Genomic DNA, 18,540 nt, shown 5'->3' on the forward strand with positions numbered 1-18,540 from the left:
ACCCACAGGGGTTAACTGGGGACAGGGAGGAACTCCTTATATGGTCAGCACACTCTATAGTAGGGAGGATTATCACAACAAAACAAAAAAAATAGTGATATTTGAATTAAGTGAAATCACTGAATATACCTTTAACCAGTTAACAGTTTCTTCAATATTATTTTCCAAAAGTAAAAAGGTCAATTGCCTTCTGTCTATTAGAAAAGTACTGCATTCAAATATACTTGTTCTGTTCAGAAGTTGTCGTCTAACATCTTTCCACAAAATAATAGAAAATGCTCAATAAGAAACCGTCTCGATAAGCCTGATCGATAAGGTGCTCGTTATCAATAAAAATTTACGAGCTCCATCCCTAGCGATGATTGTGTATACCAAAGTGTAGTGTATCTTTCAGCTACTGTAATTCAACCAACAACTTCAATGCATACTGTGGACATATGTATTGCATTGATACAGTCCAGCTCCATTAGGAATTCCAAGCGATTCTTGTCCATAATGAGTTAAAAAATGTAGGTCATGTTACTCATCATAATATGTGTAAGGGGGGAGGGGGGGTACAATATACAGTAAGCGCTTTCTATTGAATGTGCAAACACGGTTTTCAGGCAAAGATGGTGATTTCATTCACCAGGAACGAGACAGTAGGTAATCCCCTGCTTGGCTGTCTAGTGTCTACAGCTGGTTTCAGTGTGTAGACCTATGGGGAAAAAATGGCATAGGGAGCTTTTCTCATTGTAGTTCGAATGAAAAACGGAAGAAGAAAAAAGTAACACAACATGTGAGCAAGTTATAAAATGTCATAATTCATGCAGTTATTCTAACAACCCATGCTACATAAGAATACTAAGCAAGTAAGTAATTCAGAAATTCTACTACTTCAAAGGTGTGTCATTTTAAGGTGTTTGAGACACATGCAACTCTGAGAGAATACAGTTATAGCTCCTGCATTACTGCCAGCTCATAGGCAACAAAATCGCACACTACTATCTAAAGTTTACATACTGTAGTTAATTTAACGTGCCTTTGATGTTTGGACTTTGTATATTTGATTTAACCGAGTCTTCTAGGCCGTATTGTGAGGTCCCTTTTCGTTCAGTTCCGTTCCCACGGAAGGGGGACTACACAATTCTTTCTCCATAAGAGATTTATAGGTAGAAAGTCCAAATAAAATAGTTCTACTCGTGCCCTCCTGCAGTTTTTTTTATAATCCGTGATCGAAGACGGGACTATTTCTTACAAGGCGTAATAATATGTGCAAGGGGACTGGTGTGGTTTTGGTCACGTGGACCAATCGCGTAGCCGCTTTATTCCCTTGAGTATGCGCGTGACGTCGTCATATGCGGAATAACTTTTTGTTGTCCATAGCAACCTAGCAACTCACTGTTGCGACGCTGTTTTCATTCACTCTAAACTGGGAAAATGGGAAAGAGCCGTTGTGCGATTGACTGTACAAACAGATTAAAAAAGAACTCGGAGCCATCCTTTTACAGACTGCCGAAATGTAAAGAAAAAGTAAATGGATCGCTGCACTTCGCCGATGTAGTCATGTTTCAGGGCTACTGGATTTGCGGGTGCCACTTTCACTTTGTGTCAGGTATGTTGCTTTTTTTGTAAAACCATACGTTCAATGTAAAAGGGCCTTTTCACACAATGTCCCGTTTTAAACGAACCTAATGGAGTTCTCTTCTTGTGGACCAAGAAGTGGATTAACATAGTCCGTTCCCCTGAAAGAGATCTGGTCAGGAGTAATTACTCCTCAACATGTTACGTGAGTCCGTGGAAAGACTGTATGTTAATGTTCTTATTGATCAACACACCCTGCAGTTACTGAATGTTAAGTCTCCATGGTTTCCCTCAGAATATCGTATGACACTGATTTATATGACACATTAAGAGTCCACTGATAACCACTACAGTGGTTTAATAACAAACTTTTTTTTGTTTGTTTTTTCCAAGGACCCACATAACTTTTGATTTGCTATTGCACAAATGGACTTACTCTGAGAGTGTACGAATGGAACCAAATGGACCCATAGTGTCAGAGTTACAGACCTGCATGTGTCCATTTGTACACTCAGGCTGTAAGGGTCCATTTGGTTCCATCTCTCAGAGTTACAGACCTGTAAGGTCCATTTGGTTCCACTCTCACAGACCTGTAGGCTTAAGGCCTAAGGGCTAAGAAGGGTCCATTTGGGGTCCAATGGTTCCATTTGTACACTCAGTTACAGACATGCAGGCTAATCCTCTCTCACTCTAATGCCAGACTGGCATTAGAGTGAGACACTGGCATTGCCAGTGTGTGCCAGTGGTCACACTTGGCACCCGTGGTTAAAGCTGCCTACCCCTGCTCTACACCAACAATGTTGTGAGCTTGTAGATCTGCTATTTTCTGCAAATGTTCCCTCCAGAATAGGGATGCTATTGTTCCAGTGGTTAATGTAAAAAAAATAATCTCACAATGATTTGGCAGCCCCGTCCCGGATGAGTTTGTTTTGAGGCTGATGTCTGAAACAGGACATATGTGAAAACACCCCATATATGTAAACAAATTAATATCATATTTCTAGTAAATGTTTTTGTTGTTTTTGTTATTTAAGGGGAAAAGAGTGATGATCCTCTACATCCTGACTACGTGCCAAGGTTATTTGGTTTCACCTCCTTCACTGATCGAAGTACAGCAGAGGTACAGACTGTTGAAGTCCCAGGCATTGGGGTCCAGACAGAGGAAACACAAAATGACATTGCCTCATTACATGAACAGATTAAATCTTTAAATGCTGAATGTCAATCACTTAGGGATAAAGTCAACAAATTAGAAAGTGAGTTGAAACATCGTACTCTTGATCCTTCAGAATTTGATGACAGCAAAATTAAATTCTTCACAGGACTTTCATGTTGTTCAATTTTGTGTCACCACGTTTACCACCTCCTGCAAAACAGTCACTTAGTGATACTCAGAGACTTCTGCTTACACTGAGGAAGCTGCGCCTCAATCTGTCTGAGGAACTTTTAGGTTACCTCTTTGGCATTCATTGAGTCAACTGAGGTAAGCCAAGCAGGTTCATCTTGGCAGCAGTTTTAACCTTGACCAGTCAACTTTCAACACACTGAGCAAATATGTGTGCCACCTGGCACCTGTATGGCCAATCATCTGCCAAAAACGTGAATGATGCAAGGTACAAATCATTCTGTACGGCATCATCAGCTTTGCCAGAACTGTCCATTCCCCCAACAAGTGATGCTCTCCACCAACATTGCAAAAGGGCAAACTACCAAGCAGCAGTGATGAGACGTTCTCTGACTAGTAGGATGTGTGCTCCTTCACCCATTGGCAGTGGATGGGGCATGGAGGATGGGGAGTTAACAGTAACATGGATGACTAGAAATCCTGCCCCTGATAGTGTGTTGCAGGTAGTCCACTGTAATTGTAAAAAAAAAAGCAAATGTGAGACTGAAAGATGTTCATGTATGTCTGCAAAACTGTCTTGCACTGATTTATGTCACTGCCAGGACTGTGAAAATGTGTCAAAGGAAACAGAAGAAAGAGGTACATGGGATGATGACTCTGATGAAAGTGATAGGGATGAGTAACCCAACATGTTACCATGTAGGCCTACTACTTGTTTTGTTCAACAATTATTATAATAATTGATGCATTTGTATGTTATTTTGTATTTTCAATTTTCATATATTTCCTTGGCGGCGGGGGGGGGGGGGGGGGGATGTACAGATGACAGATGCTGTGATCCTTTGCTGTGACCCACTTGTAAATAAATAAATGTTTCATACCATATGTTGTAATAATTCTGACCTCTACTACTTTAATTTTTAGTCTTGTCCATTTGTTGCATTATTCCAATTTAGGGGGCGTGGTAACATTTTGATAGATTTTCTGCCATGTTGGTCCAAGGTGCCCTGATTTTCTTTTCTACCTTTCATTACACATTAGGTTGAGACATTTTCTATGTATGAAACATAAGCTCTTGGCACAATTTACTGTGTAGGTTTCATTGTACTGTGTGGCAAACACTTAAGTTGAAGCATATTCTTTAACAAATATGCTACATTTCATGATATAAATTCACATATGAGTAAACTAAAGGCACCAATACTTATTTCAGATGTTAAGTATATGCATTTGACATTTGAGAAAACATTTGTGTTGCCAAAAACACATTTTACAAGCAAAAACAGCAGCACACGATTTTCGTTTTTTGGTTATACACTGTTTATACATTTATGGCTTTAAAAAAAAAACAGCAGGATATTATGAGTAGAACTTTTAACCCAAAGTCTAGAAGGGTATTATCTATGAAAAAATGCATTGAATGCGTAATTCGCTTGACATGGGAACGAAACTCATTTTCTAAGCACTTTTTCATGGGTCCCAACCATAGACTGTAAAATATATGGACAAAGCGTTCCCCGGGTCTAACATGGACGTAAAATGAAGCCTGTAATTCTATGGTAATTCCTGATGTAAATCACCATATTTCTAGATCCGTTTTGGCCCAGCTGGCCATTGGCTGGCTCCGTTTTGGCCCAGCTGGCCATTGGCTGGCCCAGACACGAGGCGGGACTTCCCCCCTTCTTCTCCGTTGGTTTTTATTTTCACTCGAGTGGGAGGGGAATCCCGATCATAGACTGTAACGGTAGCCATGCCCCTCAGAACATACGCGACTTTATGGTAATTTTTTTAATTAATGGGACCATAATTTTCCAAAAAGAATATTATGACATTAGAAATGAGACTTTAAACTAGTGACTGGAAGCAGAAAGTATTCATGAACCATGTTTATTAAGGTAATACAGTCTAGGTGAAGTTGGGCCCAAATACATGGACTTCTATGGGGCTATGGGTTTTTCTGGGTCCAATGACAGCGCCACAACAGGCCATTATATGAATCGCGATTTCCTTATAGGCTTCACAAAATATCTGTCTGACTGCCCCCCTGGTCCCAACACGCCCTAATTTGATTTAACTGAGTCTTCCTGTTATTGACCTGTTCTGTTCCTTTCCTCTCTATTCTCTCTTCCCTATTCTAACTCTTTCTGTAACTGTAATGTTGAGTGCACAAAATATGTTTTCACCCACGCTTTTACATTTGTAATCGTTTGACGTGACAATAATGTTGATTCTTAGGCTGGTGTGAATTTTGTGTTTGTACTGCATTCTATGAAATGCAGAGAACAAAAAAATCCCTTTGGGACAAATCATGTCTTCATTTCAAATTGTATCTTCTCGTGGCTGATGCAAAATCATCCAACTGAGATGAGAGCAGCTGATGTACAGTATACAAATTCAAAGAGGTGTACAGTGATGGTCACAGCACGTCTGACCTCTTCTCTCCAAACTAAACGACTTAATTTAGAATGGAGGGGTTTGTTCTATAAGCATTCTCTCTAACCAAAAGAATGTTCCAAGTCTACTGACGTAATGATTTTAAGCCTCACGGGCAGGAACCACCGAGACAGAAATGTTTGATGACGGCCATGGTTATTAAAGGCTATAGCTTTGATCATCTTTACAAAGCATTTTTGTCTATGTGAAAGTGTTTACGCTCTTGTATTTCAAAGACAGTGTTGTAAAGTAACTTACTCAAGTAGTGTAGTTACTTATGGTTACTTACTTAGGTTACTCAAGTACAATTTTGAGGTACTTTTACTTTACTGGAGTATTTTCAATTTTCTATAGGCCTACGTATGATACATATAACCCCTTCAGCCCTATATACATTTCAGCCATTTGAAAATAGCAGTTCTACAAGCTCACAATGTGAGCTTGTAGATCTGCTATTTTCACAAGACGCTTACACATTTGAAAGCTTGAAATGAAACATTCTGAATAATGAGCATTTGTTTTTATCATTTTGATGCCAATACTTATTGCAGTATTGATGCTTTTACTGAGGTTAAAATTGTGAGTACTTTTTCCACCACTGCTTGTATTTCAAACAGCACATGAAAGATGCAAGCCATTTGACAACAGTGTCCTTTTTCTTATACCAGCAGTTATGCACATACACATATGCCGTGCACATTCACTCACTCTCTCTCTCTCTGTGTCTCTCTCTCTACCGAGACAGGGGACTTCCAAACCAACACACCTCCGCCCACACTTAACCTCATCACAACACGTTGTGTGAGCTTTGTATGTGTGTACCGAGCTCCACCCCGATACAGTACATTTACCCAGATAAAACAAGAATTGTTGAAACAAACTGCATGATTATAACCAACTAACCAAACGATTTCTTATATAATAAGGGGAAAGTCAGTGTAAATTCACGTTGACTAATGAACTGAACGTTGAATCTTAACTGTGAATATTGCTGACCAGGATAGCAAATTTGCCTAGGTACTGTAGATAGCCTGACTAAATGAATAAATAGACAGAAGGTGAATGGCTTAGTTCTCAAAAAGTGTTCATTTAACTCAGAGAGTAAGGGTACATTTTAACACTCAGACTAAATTAAGACTGATGTGCATGATGGGGTTCTCCCTATTCTAAGCTGGCAGTGGTGACTGTTAAATCATTCAGAGAAAATGTACACTAATGATTAGGGATGGAGCTCGTTCATTTTTATTGATAACGATCACCTTATCAATTAGGTTTATCGAGCCGGGTTCTTATCGAGCCCACTATCGAGCATTTTCTATTATTTTGTGGAAAGACGGGAGACAATAAATTCTGAAAAGAACCAGTATCTTTTACTAGGGCCTTCAGATACAGTACATTTCTAACAGACAATTGACCTTTTTACCAATAAAATAATATTAAAGAAACTGCTAAACTTCAAAGTGTTATTTTGTTTACCCGGACGGCGCTGGTTGGCAGGTTTCACTACACTTTTAGATCGACACGTTTGTGCCAGCATGGATGATTACATGTATTTCCTGATAGCCTCTTGCCATGATTGTTTGAACATGACGTCATGGGCCGTTATGCTCGATAACAGGCTTGATAAGCCCAAAACGTATTGATAACGGGTACTCAATAAGCTTGTTATCGGATTTTATCGGGTATCGGTTATCAAGCTCCATCCCTACTAATGATTCTGTTGTGAAATGTTAAATACACAAAACAAATAACAGTTGAAAACTGCTTCACTGCTTACCATATAGGCTCGGATGCCTGAAAGCAAGTCCCTGGTTCGATTCCTGAGCCCGGCGACGGACGTTTGCTGCATGTCACTCCGCAACTCTATCTCGCCCCTTTCCTGCCATTCTCCACTGTGGACTATAAATAAAAGACCCATTAAAAAAATATATTAAAAAAAAAATATATATATATATATACAGTATATATATTAATAATAACAATGGGGGCTTTAATGGCTCCTTGGAACGCATCTACATTTATTTATAGCAGTCAGAAATGACTGAATGTTGGCCCAGGCCGTAGCGTAACGGTCTGGGCACCGGACTGGTAATCCAGTCGCAGTGTGCCGCGGGTTCGACTCCCGGACCCGACACGGCCTTTACTGCATGTCATCCCCCCATCTCTCTCCCGTTTCCTGTCAGCCTACTGTCTGTCCCTTCAAAAATCAATAAAAGGCGTAAGCCGCAAAAAAAAAAAAAAAAAAAAAAAAAAAAGAAATGACTGAATGCTGATTTCACAGGTGCAAATAGACCATGAAGTGAAGATGACTGCGCTGTGTACCGGTACTACTGTACACTCAAAATAGTTCCACGCATTCTCAGCAGGAAGCCGACCCACCGCCACAGTGCAATTGGGGACAAGTAGGTCAACTCAATGGCATGCCTTCCCACATGCCCTTAAAAATTAACCCTTTTATGGGTTCTCTTTACGCTCTCGAGAGTTAAGTACAGTACAGTGATCTTGCAATCGCAACCTTACTTCTTTAACATCCTGACCACCAGTGCAGAGTCTTAAGGGCTGTACACACCAATAATGATAGTGAGCGAGAGAGAGTGTGTGTGTGAGGCATATGTGTACATGCACAACTATAACTTAAAATGTGTAATTTATTAAAATTATTCTAACTCGGGTGGATGGTGGAGTCCACACCCCACCTCATGTTCGCTTGCGAAAATGTCCAAGTGACTTCACAATGTTTTGTGGGTGCGAAGATGGCTGAGGAGGCCAATCCTTGCACGGAATGACCGGCTGCAGTGAGGGCATGTGATAGCCGGGGGCTGGCTGGGTGAGGAGGATGAACTGGCTCTGAACTGTCGCTTCAGTTCGGCTTCATGGATGCAGCACTTTTCAGACTCTGCTACACGTGCCATGCTTGACTGCAATGCGCCAGTTGGAGTGGTGTTGGGCAACGGCCTCCCAGATCTCGGGATCCAGACCGGAAGACATGTGTCAAAATGGCGGATTACATCATGCTAAAGAGAGTGACTCCATTTCCAATTGAGAGGAAGTACCATTGTCTTGGACTCGTGCCTGCATTCCATCCTGGAACTCAGAGAGCTTAATTTCCCGAAAGGTGTACAATGCAGACAAAAGAAAAAGGGAAAAAAAGGATGTATTGATGAGCAAGGCAACAAAAGAAATGCATTTCAACCTACAAGGTCTTGTACAAAATTTACTTTTAATTTGCCATCCCTTCAAATAATACAAGGTTCTTAGCAATTGCTCTTGTAAAAGCCCCCTCCAAGCCCTTGCAGCCAACAGAACAATAACTACATTTAATTGTACTTCAAAAGGATCGACAGCGCACATGCACACAATTAACTGCAAAAGCAGGTTCTGTTATTGCCACAAATGACTATAAGCCCTTTGACAGGAAATGTAAATTTAGGCGCCCCTGAGTTTCAGTAATTCACCCTGCACAATGCATGCATCTACATAATATAAAATAAAGTGTCCAGAACATAAGCGATGTCTAGTTTCTAAATCTGTTGATATTTATGTATACAAAACAAGTGTTCTTCCAGAAATAAGGTTAATGAATAATAATATTGCTGTAATAAATCTGCCATGCTGCCGGAACTATCTACCCGGAAATAAAGTTTTGGTTGTGGTGAATGGTGTTGATCTCTTGATGATTCGCTCTATTTATCTGATCTTATAATTCTAGGTATGAACTATGAAGACCCTTTAAAGGTATATTCAGTGATTTCACTTAATTCAAATATCACTTATTTTTTTGTTTTGTTGTGATAATCTTCCCTACTATAGAGTGTGCTGACCATATAAGGAGTTCCTCCCTGTCCCCAGTTAACCCCTGGGGGTCAAAAAACCTTAGGTTTCGTTTTTTACTCTCTATCCTGATTGGACGAAAGGCTGGGTCCCACAGCCAAAAACGAAACCTAAGGTTTTTTGAGTGAAATCACTGAATATACCTTTAATGTTTTATTAAAGGACACATTTATCTACAATGATGTATACGCTAAGGTATTCACTCAGATATTCAAAAAGTAACCTACAGTATGAGTTTTCTGTCAAACCATTTCACAAACCCGAGGAACCTTTAACCTTTGACAATCTCTCACACACACCTCGTGGGGTTGACAGACTCTTGATGCCCTGCTAAGTATGTGTTTAGTAGCTGTTTATATAAAACATGTTTTAATTGGGGCTCCCTGACACTCTTTGATGCCCTCCTATGTATATAAAAAAAGAAAAGAAAAAAAAAATATATAATACACACACACACACACACACTATAGCCTACATAACTTTCCTCCTAGGCAAATTTGCCATGTTTTCCCAGGCATGCTTTGAAATAAGCATATGTTTCAGTTATAGGCCACCTATTGCCACATATCTCAGTTGCATACAATTGCTAGAATTATTTACAACCACTGTATTATATATTTTTTTTAAACCTTTGTCACATAAAAAAACAAAAACATCATCTGACATAGCATGCAAAGCTACTTCCATATAACTGCACCAAGCCCAGCCCATTGTTAAAGTTTTTATACTAACTATAATAGTCATAGTGTGTATAACTGCTCCTAAACCATCTTCATCTGGTGCAGAAATAAGACAATCCCAACTGATATCACGACTCCACGAGGGCCTTTTGGCTTTTTATTTATCCCAAGCGACAACGTGAAAAACTGCAAAGAAATCACATAATATTTTTTAACCACAATCAATTATTACCCCTAATGAATGCCCTTGTCAGTCAGTCATGCTGTCTTTTTAAATGACTATATTCTCACAATGAAATGTCCACATGTCACAAACAAACAAATACACGATACAATGGCAATATAACTTTTACAGACACCCAACAAAACAACTGGGAACATACCGTATGCGCCTTCTGCACAGACTTTTAGGAGTTCAGTTTCTTTTTTAAGTTCTTGTTCTTTTTTATATTATTTTCTTTTTTTTTGTGGAGACTCTGACATGAAAGAGCTCCTCTCTTCACCTCTGCTCTGTTTGTTCTGCCCAAACATGACCAAACCCAACAGGTGATTGAAATGAGGTGATTAGCTGCTTAGGCGAGCCTAATTCAACCTGCCCATGAAACAGACAAACAGAGCACAGTAGATGGAACTATCTCACCATGTATTTACCATACAAATACCGAAATATACAGTTTGTTGCCCAAAACAAAAATACAATTTAGAATTTACCATATGCATTTTCAGAAAAATAAGATAAATAAAATATTACAGCATACCAATAACTGGGACAGCTACAGTGTGGCTGGCTACAATCTAAATTTTAGATTCTAAAACAAAGTCCATGACAACCACCTGCTGGATAACAATGGTAAGGCCCAAAGTAGCCTAGCAAGGTTGATATAGCTCACAATTCTGCAAACACATTTTAGTATATTTTAGTATAGTATATTTTAGCCCAACTTGTAGGCTACAATTGCTACTATCAATGGGCTACTTAAAACAGTGACGTCTGGAGTTGTCAAATCAAGCAGCCGTGTTGGAACCAGTGTTGCCAGATTTTGCAAGAGCAACCAGATATATGAAAACAAGCCCTGGCCTAAAGAAAGAAAAAAGATTTTGAATATTTTTAAAACAAAAATCTTGGGGGTCCCACCGTCCCTGCCACAAAAACAGTGGAGTGGACAAATACATACAGTATTTAGGCTTGTAGCCGAAACGCGTTGAATGATCTTTGCCATGCCATAAAATAAAGGCTTTTTCACTTGACTGAAAGAGTGCATTGGACCCCTTTTTATCTTTTCATGTTTGAACCCTCGCCAACGAGCAACTGTTTTCAGTTCATAACTACAAAGGACCATGGGGGTCACGGTGGCACAGTTGGTAGTGCTGTCGCCTCACAGCTAGAAGGTCCTGGGTTCGATTCCCGCTGGGGACGCTGTGGGCACTGGCGGCGTGTTCCCTCCTCCGTGTCATCAGTGCCCATACCCGAGGCGGCGGTTGGCGAAAGGGCCTTTCTGTGTGGAGTTTGCATGTTCTCCCTGTGTCCCTTAGGGTAGATACCCTCACAAAAACATGCAGTAATCCTGGTCTCTAAAACTACCTCCCCCTGGCCAGCCGGGGCGCCTGATGGAGGGGAAAGGAACTGGTCGGAATAACGTGTCCCTTCCACGCGCTACGTCCGGCCGGGGAAATTCCCCCCTGTCAGGTGAAAAGAAGCAGCTTGGACTCCTCATGCATAGAAGGAGGCATGAGGTCAGTCCGCTGCCCCCCCAGGTTGTATAGGATATTTTTGAGGCCTCTCTCTCTGCAGTATATAGTATATTGTGTTCAAACTCTGTGGAATTTTGGGACATGTGGCTTATGTCTGGTGATAAACCACGCGCCGTGTCATTCTATGCACATTGCATAGAATGAACATTGTTATAAACTCAACTCATAGAGTGATGCCATGTCGGACTAATCACACACACACACACACACACACACACACACACACACACACACACACACACACACACACACACACACACACACACACACACACACACACACACACACACACACACACACACACACACACACACCCACACCCACACCCACACCCACACACACACACACACACACACACACACACACACACAACTATATAATGACAATGCTTGCAACGATCTGCAGCCATATCTGGAGTCATACTGAGAGTCGTATCTGGGGTCATACTTCGGAATTGTCACCTCATGGAAGTAAAGCTGTCCAACTCCTTAGCAACCTTAGCACCTCATGGAAGTAAAGCTGTCCAACTCCGTTACTTTTTATTGAACTCTAAATGCGACTCCTTACAATTTACAATTTACAATTTAGGCATTTAGCAGACGCTCTTAATCCAGAGCGACTTACATTAAGCAAGAACAAAAAAAGCATGGGAATACATCACATAAAAACATTTATCAAGAAACATGCGTAGCTAAGAAAGTAACAGTGGAATATCTATATAATGAAGCTATACATATAAACTATACATCTATACTACTATGCTATACATATGTACTATGACGTGCTATGACTACATACAATGCAATTATAGTGCTGTCTACATAATATGCTATAAGTCTGTATCAAATGCTATCTAAGTCTACAGAAATGCTATCTAAGGGGGTGGGGTAAGTGCTATGGGCCATGATGGAGTCTGAAAACTCCTTAGCAACTAATAAAGATTCTTGCTGAGTAATGTACAACGCATCCTGGAACTTCCTTCTTCTTTACGAACGATTCTACAGTTGGCAGAGGAAGTGTAGCGCCCAGGATTACATTAGATAATTGGCACTGGGTGAAAAGAAAAACTGGGTTACAAAAATTGTGGGATAAAAAAATTAAATAAAAAAAAGGACCATGGCAGCGCTTCTTTCCTCTATTCAACATATTTATTTGGGGTTCCTTGATTTAAAAATGTTTGAGAACAACCACGTACTGGTTTAAACAATATTAGGAGGAAACAAGCCCAAATAAACAACTAGGCCTACACTTTAGAAACAAGCCCAGAAAAACAGGACCCAAAGTCGCTCATAATTTAGAAGACATGGCAACACTGGTTGGATGGGAAAGAACATGTATTTGCATCTGTGGTTTCTGTATAGGCTGGTCTTTTGTAATCATATCCTAGCCTGACACTCAGCCTGAACTTTCATTTCGTTCCACTTCATCATTATACACTATTCATTATTCACTTCACATCATTATTATTCATAAATCGCCTAGCTCTGGTCCATAGCCCTAATGCCGGCAGCCAAATCATTTAGGGCTATGAACCAGAGCTATCGGCTGAGGACGACTAGAGAGAGTGGAAGGCCTGGTGACGCGAGGTTCAGATCCTATTTATTAATGGGCGTGGCTAGCGATTCGGGGGCTCCGTTCACTTCATGGGGCCAGAGTTTACAGTCCATGGGCCAGAGCCATGGACGGAGTAAAACAGATATACGACATTGAGGGGGCAGAAAACTGCCCGGTCACGTGGTTCATGTAACTCGTTTGTCACTGTAATTTAAAAGCCAATAGTACTCCAATGCATTCCGTAAACTTCCGGACGGTTCAGGCCTTTGTCACTCACTATTCGCCCATAGAAGTCTATGTAGAAGAGCCGGAGTTGTCGTAAAGTTAACTCTGTCTTACTCTATGGCTCTTGTCTGGTGTAATCATAGAGTAAGGTGTAATATTACACTCGTGTGCGCACTGCGCATGCGCATGGCACTGCAGCAGCAACATGCACGACGTCACCCCATTCAATGCAGGCAAGCCCAGACACACACCACCACCGTCCGCTGTCAGGCTCTCTGTTGGCCGATGTGCGCAATTCTTTAACTTTATTCTTTATTCAAAGCAACCGTCCGGACGTCCGAATGCACTGAACGTCAGCTGTCAACTGGGAAATATTATTTTATGTGCATTATCGGCATATTAACATTTTCCCGTCAGATCTACCTGTCAAAAAGGACGGCTTATTTGTTCTCATGAAGATGACACTCCAAGATGATCTGTCAAGCGCTGCTGCGACAGGGAACGTTAAAGCGGTGGAGGATCTCCTGCTGAGCGGTGCGGATGTCAACGGCGTGAATAGCTTCGGCCGAACTGCGCTTCAGGTCAGTGTCACTGTGTGACAACATGAAAACTATAATGATTATGTCACGTTTGATATACATACATCGTTGTATAAGTAACTTGTATCATGTAACATCATACATGAGTCATGACATGCAACATTACATGTATACGTCAATTCCCCACTCATCCATTCCTCACTGCAACAAACACAATAAATGCTGCCTATATGAGAGTATAGCTTGTATAATCAATAAGATTCCGTTCAGATTATAAGATTAGTGGCTTAAACCAAGTTTTCCACTTGTGGTAATGTAAAGAGCTATACGGAATATATATAGGGAGAGTGCTATATGTACGTCGTGCCAAAAATAATGCGTATGTCACGTGCGCCATGGCCCATGGCTTTAACAATCCAATAGCCTAGTTATTTCCATTATTGAAAAAAACATAAAGAACCAAAAGAAAAACTTTCTCGCCCTCGTATTAACCTGCTGTGTTAATACTAGGCCTATACATATAGGCTAGTTTAATGGTGATGCAAGTCACACCCAAATCCCTATATGTAAAACCTGTCATTTTGTTCGCTTATACTGTAATACTGTATAGTTCAAATGAGCCCTTATGATATCTATTTGATATCTATATTTAGTTGCTTTGTAGTGCGTGTATGCTTCATTGATTCGTTTTTTTATACTCTTAGTCTACATTCTTATATTAATGTTGCTTATGTTACTCAAGTTCATGTTGTCTTTCTATGGAAAGCGCTTTGACCTATATAATAAAATATGTTAAATAGGCCTATATATTGACATTGCCAAATTCCATGTGGCTCTAATCCAGCATTTAATTATCACCCGGGTTAGTAAAAATGTGCCTATTTCAAGAGATTCAACATTCAAGAGGGGTTTATTTATCTATATTTGGATTTATCTGCGTGTAAAATAAACGATAGCATATTGTCTTCAACTCGCACTAGCATATTCTATTCTTCCCATGCAAATGATCGTCACAGCTATTTGCATCGCTTCTGTCAGGGACATGCATATATTCACCAAATACGATTAGGCTAACCATTAGCCCTATATGGTAGAACCCATCCATATGCTCATTAAACAAAATGATCAATTGTAAGATTCAGTCAGAGCTTGTATTTTTGGGACGATATTTGGTGTGTAGATGGAGGGATAAAAAGTCTATAGTCTACTCTACAGAGTCAGCAAGAGTTTGAGTGGTTAATGAACTGACATACTGTACATAGGTGATGATGATGGGGAGCACGGCGGTGGCTCAGCTCCTACTGGAGCACGGAGCGGATCCCAACGTGAGCGACAGACGCACCGGGACAACCCCGCTCCACGACGCGGCCAGGACGGGCTTCGTGGACACCGTGCAGGTGCTGCTGCAGCACCACGCCGACCCCACCGTCCGAGACCACAGAGCATGTCTTCCCGTGGACCTGGCCACGGAGTCAGGACACAAAGATGTGGCTACGTTTCTGCTGGAGTGTTTGTAAAAGACAATCGGCCACGGGACAATCTTTTTTTATTTGTTACAAATAATTAAGATTAAGGAAGGAAGGAATTAGATTTTGTCTGCAGGGGAAACTGCAGGGCCTGTGTCTTTTGAGGCCTTCAACCTATAATTTAAGCATCGATGACGAATTTAAGCACTTTTTTCAAAAAGAATGTGACGGTTATTATTAGATACTATTAACGTTATATATATATATTTATGACCTGAGTGAGTTTACACATATATGCTACCTATTTAGCCTAATGGTGGCAGGCCTACTATAGGCTAATGTGTATATAGGCTATGTCCGTTCAGCTGTATTTGTCAGATTTAACTTTTCAGTTTTATTTTTCTTAGACATGTAGTTTTTTAATTTCCGAACAGCTGAAATCTTCAAACAATAATCCTGCAAGTAGCCTATGATTTGAAGACGCATTTTATTTTATTTTTCGTTAAGTAGCAGATCCGATTTTGTCGGTCAATGCTTCTGGTCATCGACTCACATTTCAATATAAACACATTCGAAGCTTATTTATGCACTTTAATAAAATGCAACGTGAAATTAAAAAGTTTTAGTCATTTTAACATGAAGAAATCCATGGTCATTTATTTGGATTAGGAATTAAATCGTAGGACTACTTAATGTATGGATCTAATAAGATGTTGTCGGTCACAATAGACTTGGAGCAGGTGCCTATAATTGACTAAATTACTTGACCCCTCAGTAACCCTTTGTCATCATCTTATATATTTAATAGGCATATTTTTAGAAAATCCTTTGGGGGAAAGCACACACCATTTTGTAGACAACTTTTGTAAAGCTATATATAAGCCTTGATTCAATTATGGGGAAAAACGAAAATAGTTGCGTTGTCTTTCAAAAATAGCCTACAAACAAAAACAAGATGAACCTCTGTGACCTTGTCTATAGAGATAGCACTATGGGCGTCTCCTTTACCCTAATACATTTTAAAACACTCTTCAATGTTAAATGAGATCCCAGCTCGGTTGGACAGGACATGGACTATTTCTGCAGTTGAATAGCCAACTCTATAGTGACAGGTATGGTATATAGCCTATAGCTGTCAGGTATAGGAACCGACAACCGAAGTAGGTATAGGCATATACTAACACACTTAATAACACGAGTTAGTTAGTTGGATTACAACATAATTTCCTGTGTTTCATGAAACTATAGACGAGAAACGCCCAATGTAAGGTCTTCCTTATCAACCAGTGGCAGACATGTGATAAACCCCACAAATAACTCTGGAACATGGTGCTAAATATTTGGACGCTGTTTGGACTAAATGTTTGGACGCTGCTAATTTACTTCACATCACATGCACCAATACCATGCATAAACCACGCACATTAATGCGACACTTGCAAAACACGTTTTCAGTGTATAGGGAAGGCTGCTGTTGGGTGAAGACAATTAAGTTGTGTTGTGCGGAACCAAACATATAACAAAATATAGCCAATTAACTGGGTTGAATTCACGAGTAGGCTAGTCCTTTGTCCATCCCAACCGCGACGTCAAACACCAAACGCACGGCAAAATGAATTTCGACTAAATGATGTAGTCCTAAAGCGCAAGATTTTACAAAGCGATTCACTATAACCTATATGCTTTATATTTAGGTTAAAAAGATTACTGCAACCTAACCGGCAGTTAGATATTAGAGAAACTGTGTAAAATTACTTTTGGCAAAATGGCATATAGGGTTGGAGCCTGGAGGAAAACAATATATTGATATATAAAAAAAAAATGAACCACTTTGACTGCAATGAAAGCTATTTAACTCATGAGGCCCGAGGGTAGCCTACATTTTTGCAAAACAAGATTCAATTGTAATAATACTATATATATATATATATATATATATATATATATATATGTATATATATATATATATATATATATGGAAAATGAGCAGTTTGGTAACTGGGAAAACAATACAAAGGAACCTATATGGCCAGAAGTTAAAATGAACTGGATTTTACTGTATAGCGATAGCCACATTCTATAAATCCACATAGGTGGCCTCATATGCACAACAGTTCCTTAAAAAAACATTTTAATTATAGCATTCTATGCTTAATGATAATCACTTGAACAATACAAATAGTTTATTTATTATGAGCAGTACCTTTGTATTACCCCTGGTATTATATATCCCAGCAGCTCCACCTAGTGGTGTATCTGGACAACTACTGCAAACAATTGTCAAATAATTATATTTAGGACTGCACAAATAATCATGCTGCCAGGTCTGGACCAAATGCAGTGAATTATCCTAGAACAAATACTAAGAGTTGAGTCCATGCCATGGCCCAACTACTTACTCTATTCTCAGCTCCAGCAAATCCTGGTGTATCCTGGACTCAGCAAACACCAGGACATCATGGGTTGGAATCTAGTTCATGACCTGTGACACCTCCACTCTGGGCCTTTATCAATGTCAGCTAATAATGCATAAAGACCGTAACAATAAGTCAATCATTTGCACGAGATTCAATATTGAAAATTGGTTAAGCACAAGTCATTTTCGGCCAAGGTTTACAGTAGCTTGCAACTTCAAAAATGAAGAATTCCACACTACAGCTTTGTGATAAAGCTGCATTCACTTAGCAAAACGTAAGTAACTTTCAACCACAAGTTTGTTCTTTCTGACTTGTGGTCGCAGCATTGCTCGTGTTTTGCACAGACATGCAGCAAGACAGAAAAGGGTAAAATAAATCGCAGTTTTTATTAACTTTGACACAATTTGGGCTGACAAGCAAAAATAAATGGACTGCAAAGGGCTGTAATATGGTTATGTATTGTGGCAATATTTCATGAATGTGTTAAGTTCTCAAATTAAAAGAGGACTAAAAATATAGTGATTTCATACTGATTTAATGTAAATTATTATGAGAAGTATACTGCCCTATAAACACAAAAAGCAATATCCATGACTAATAAGTGACTAATCAAACTGAGAATAAAACAAAGTTTAGTGCATGGCTGACAAAAGTAAAATTGGAATAGAATATTGTAGTATAAGGATAGTATATTGTGGCTTTCGGGAGGATACCACTTAAAGGGACACTTCACCC

General features: G+C 39.8%; 1 protein-coding gene across 1 annotated transcript; it reads left to right on the plus strand.

Annotated features, from left to right (window-relative positions):
• Nucleotides 1–13,624: 13,624 nt before the first annotated feature.
• On the plus strand, nucleotides 13,625–16,583 carry cdkn2a/b (cyclin-dependent kinase inhibitor 2A/B (p15, inhibits CDK4)). The gene is made up of 2 exons (XM_083764719.1): nucleotides 13,625–13,964; nucleotides 15,185–16,583. Exons 1-2 carry the CDS (start codon nucleotides 13,836–13,838, stop codon nucleotides 15,437–15,439), a joined length of 384 nt encoding a protein of 127 aa, XP_083620845.1. The 5' UTR covers nucleotides 13,625–13,835; the 3' UTR covers nucleotides 15,440–16,583.
• Nucleotides 16,584–18,540: the final 1,957 nt, after the last annotated feature.

Source organism: Protomyctophum parallelum (assembly GCF_964188405.1).
Source record: "Protomyctophum parallelum genome assembly, chromosome: 5".
Taxonomy (NCBI): Eukaryota; Metazoa; Chordata; class Actinopteri; order Myctophiformes; family Myctophidae; genus Protomyctophum; species Protomyctophum parallelum.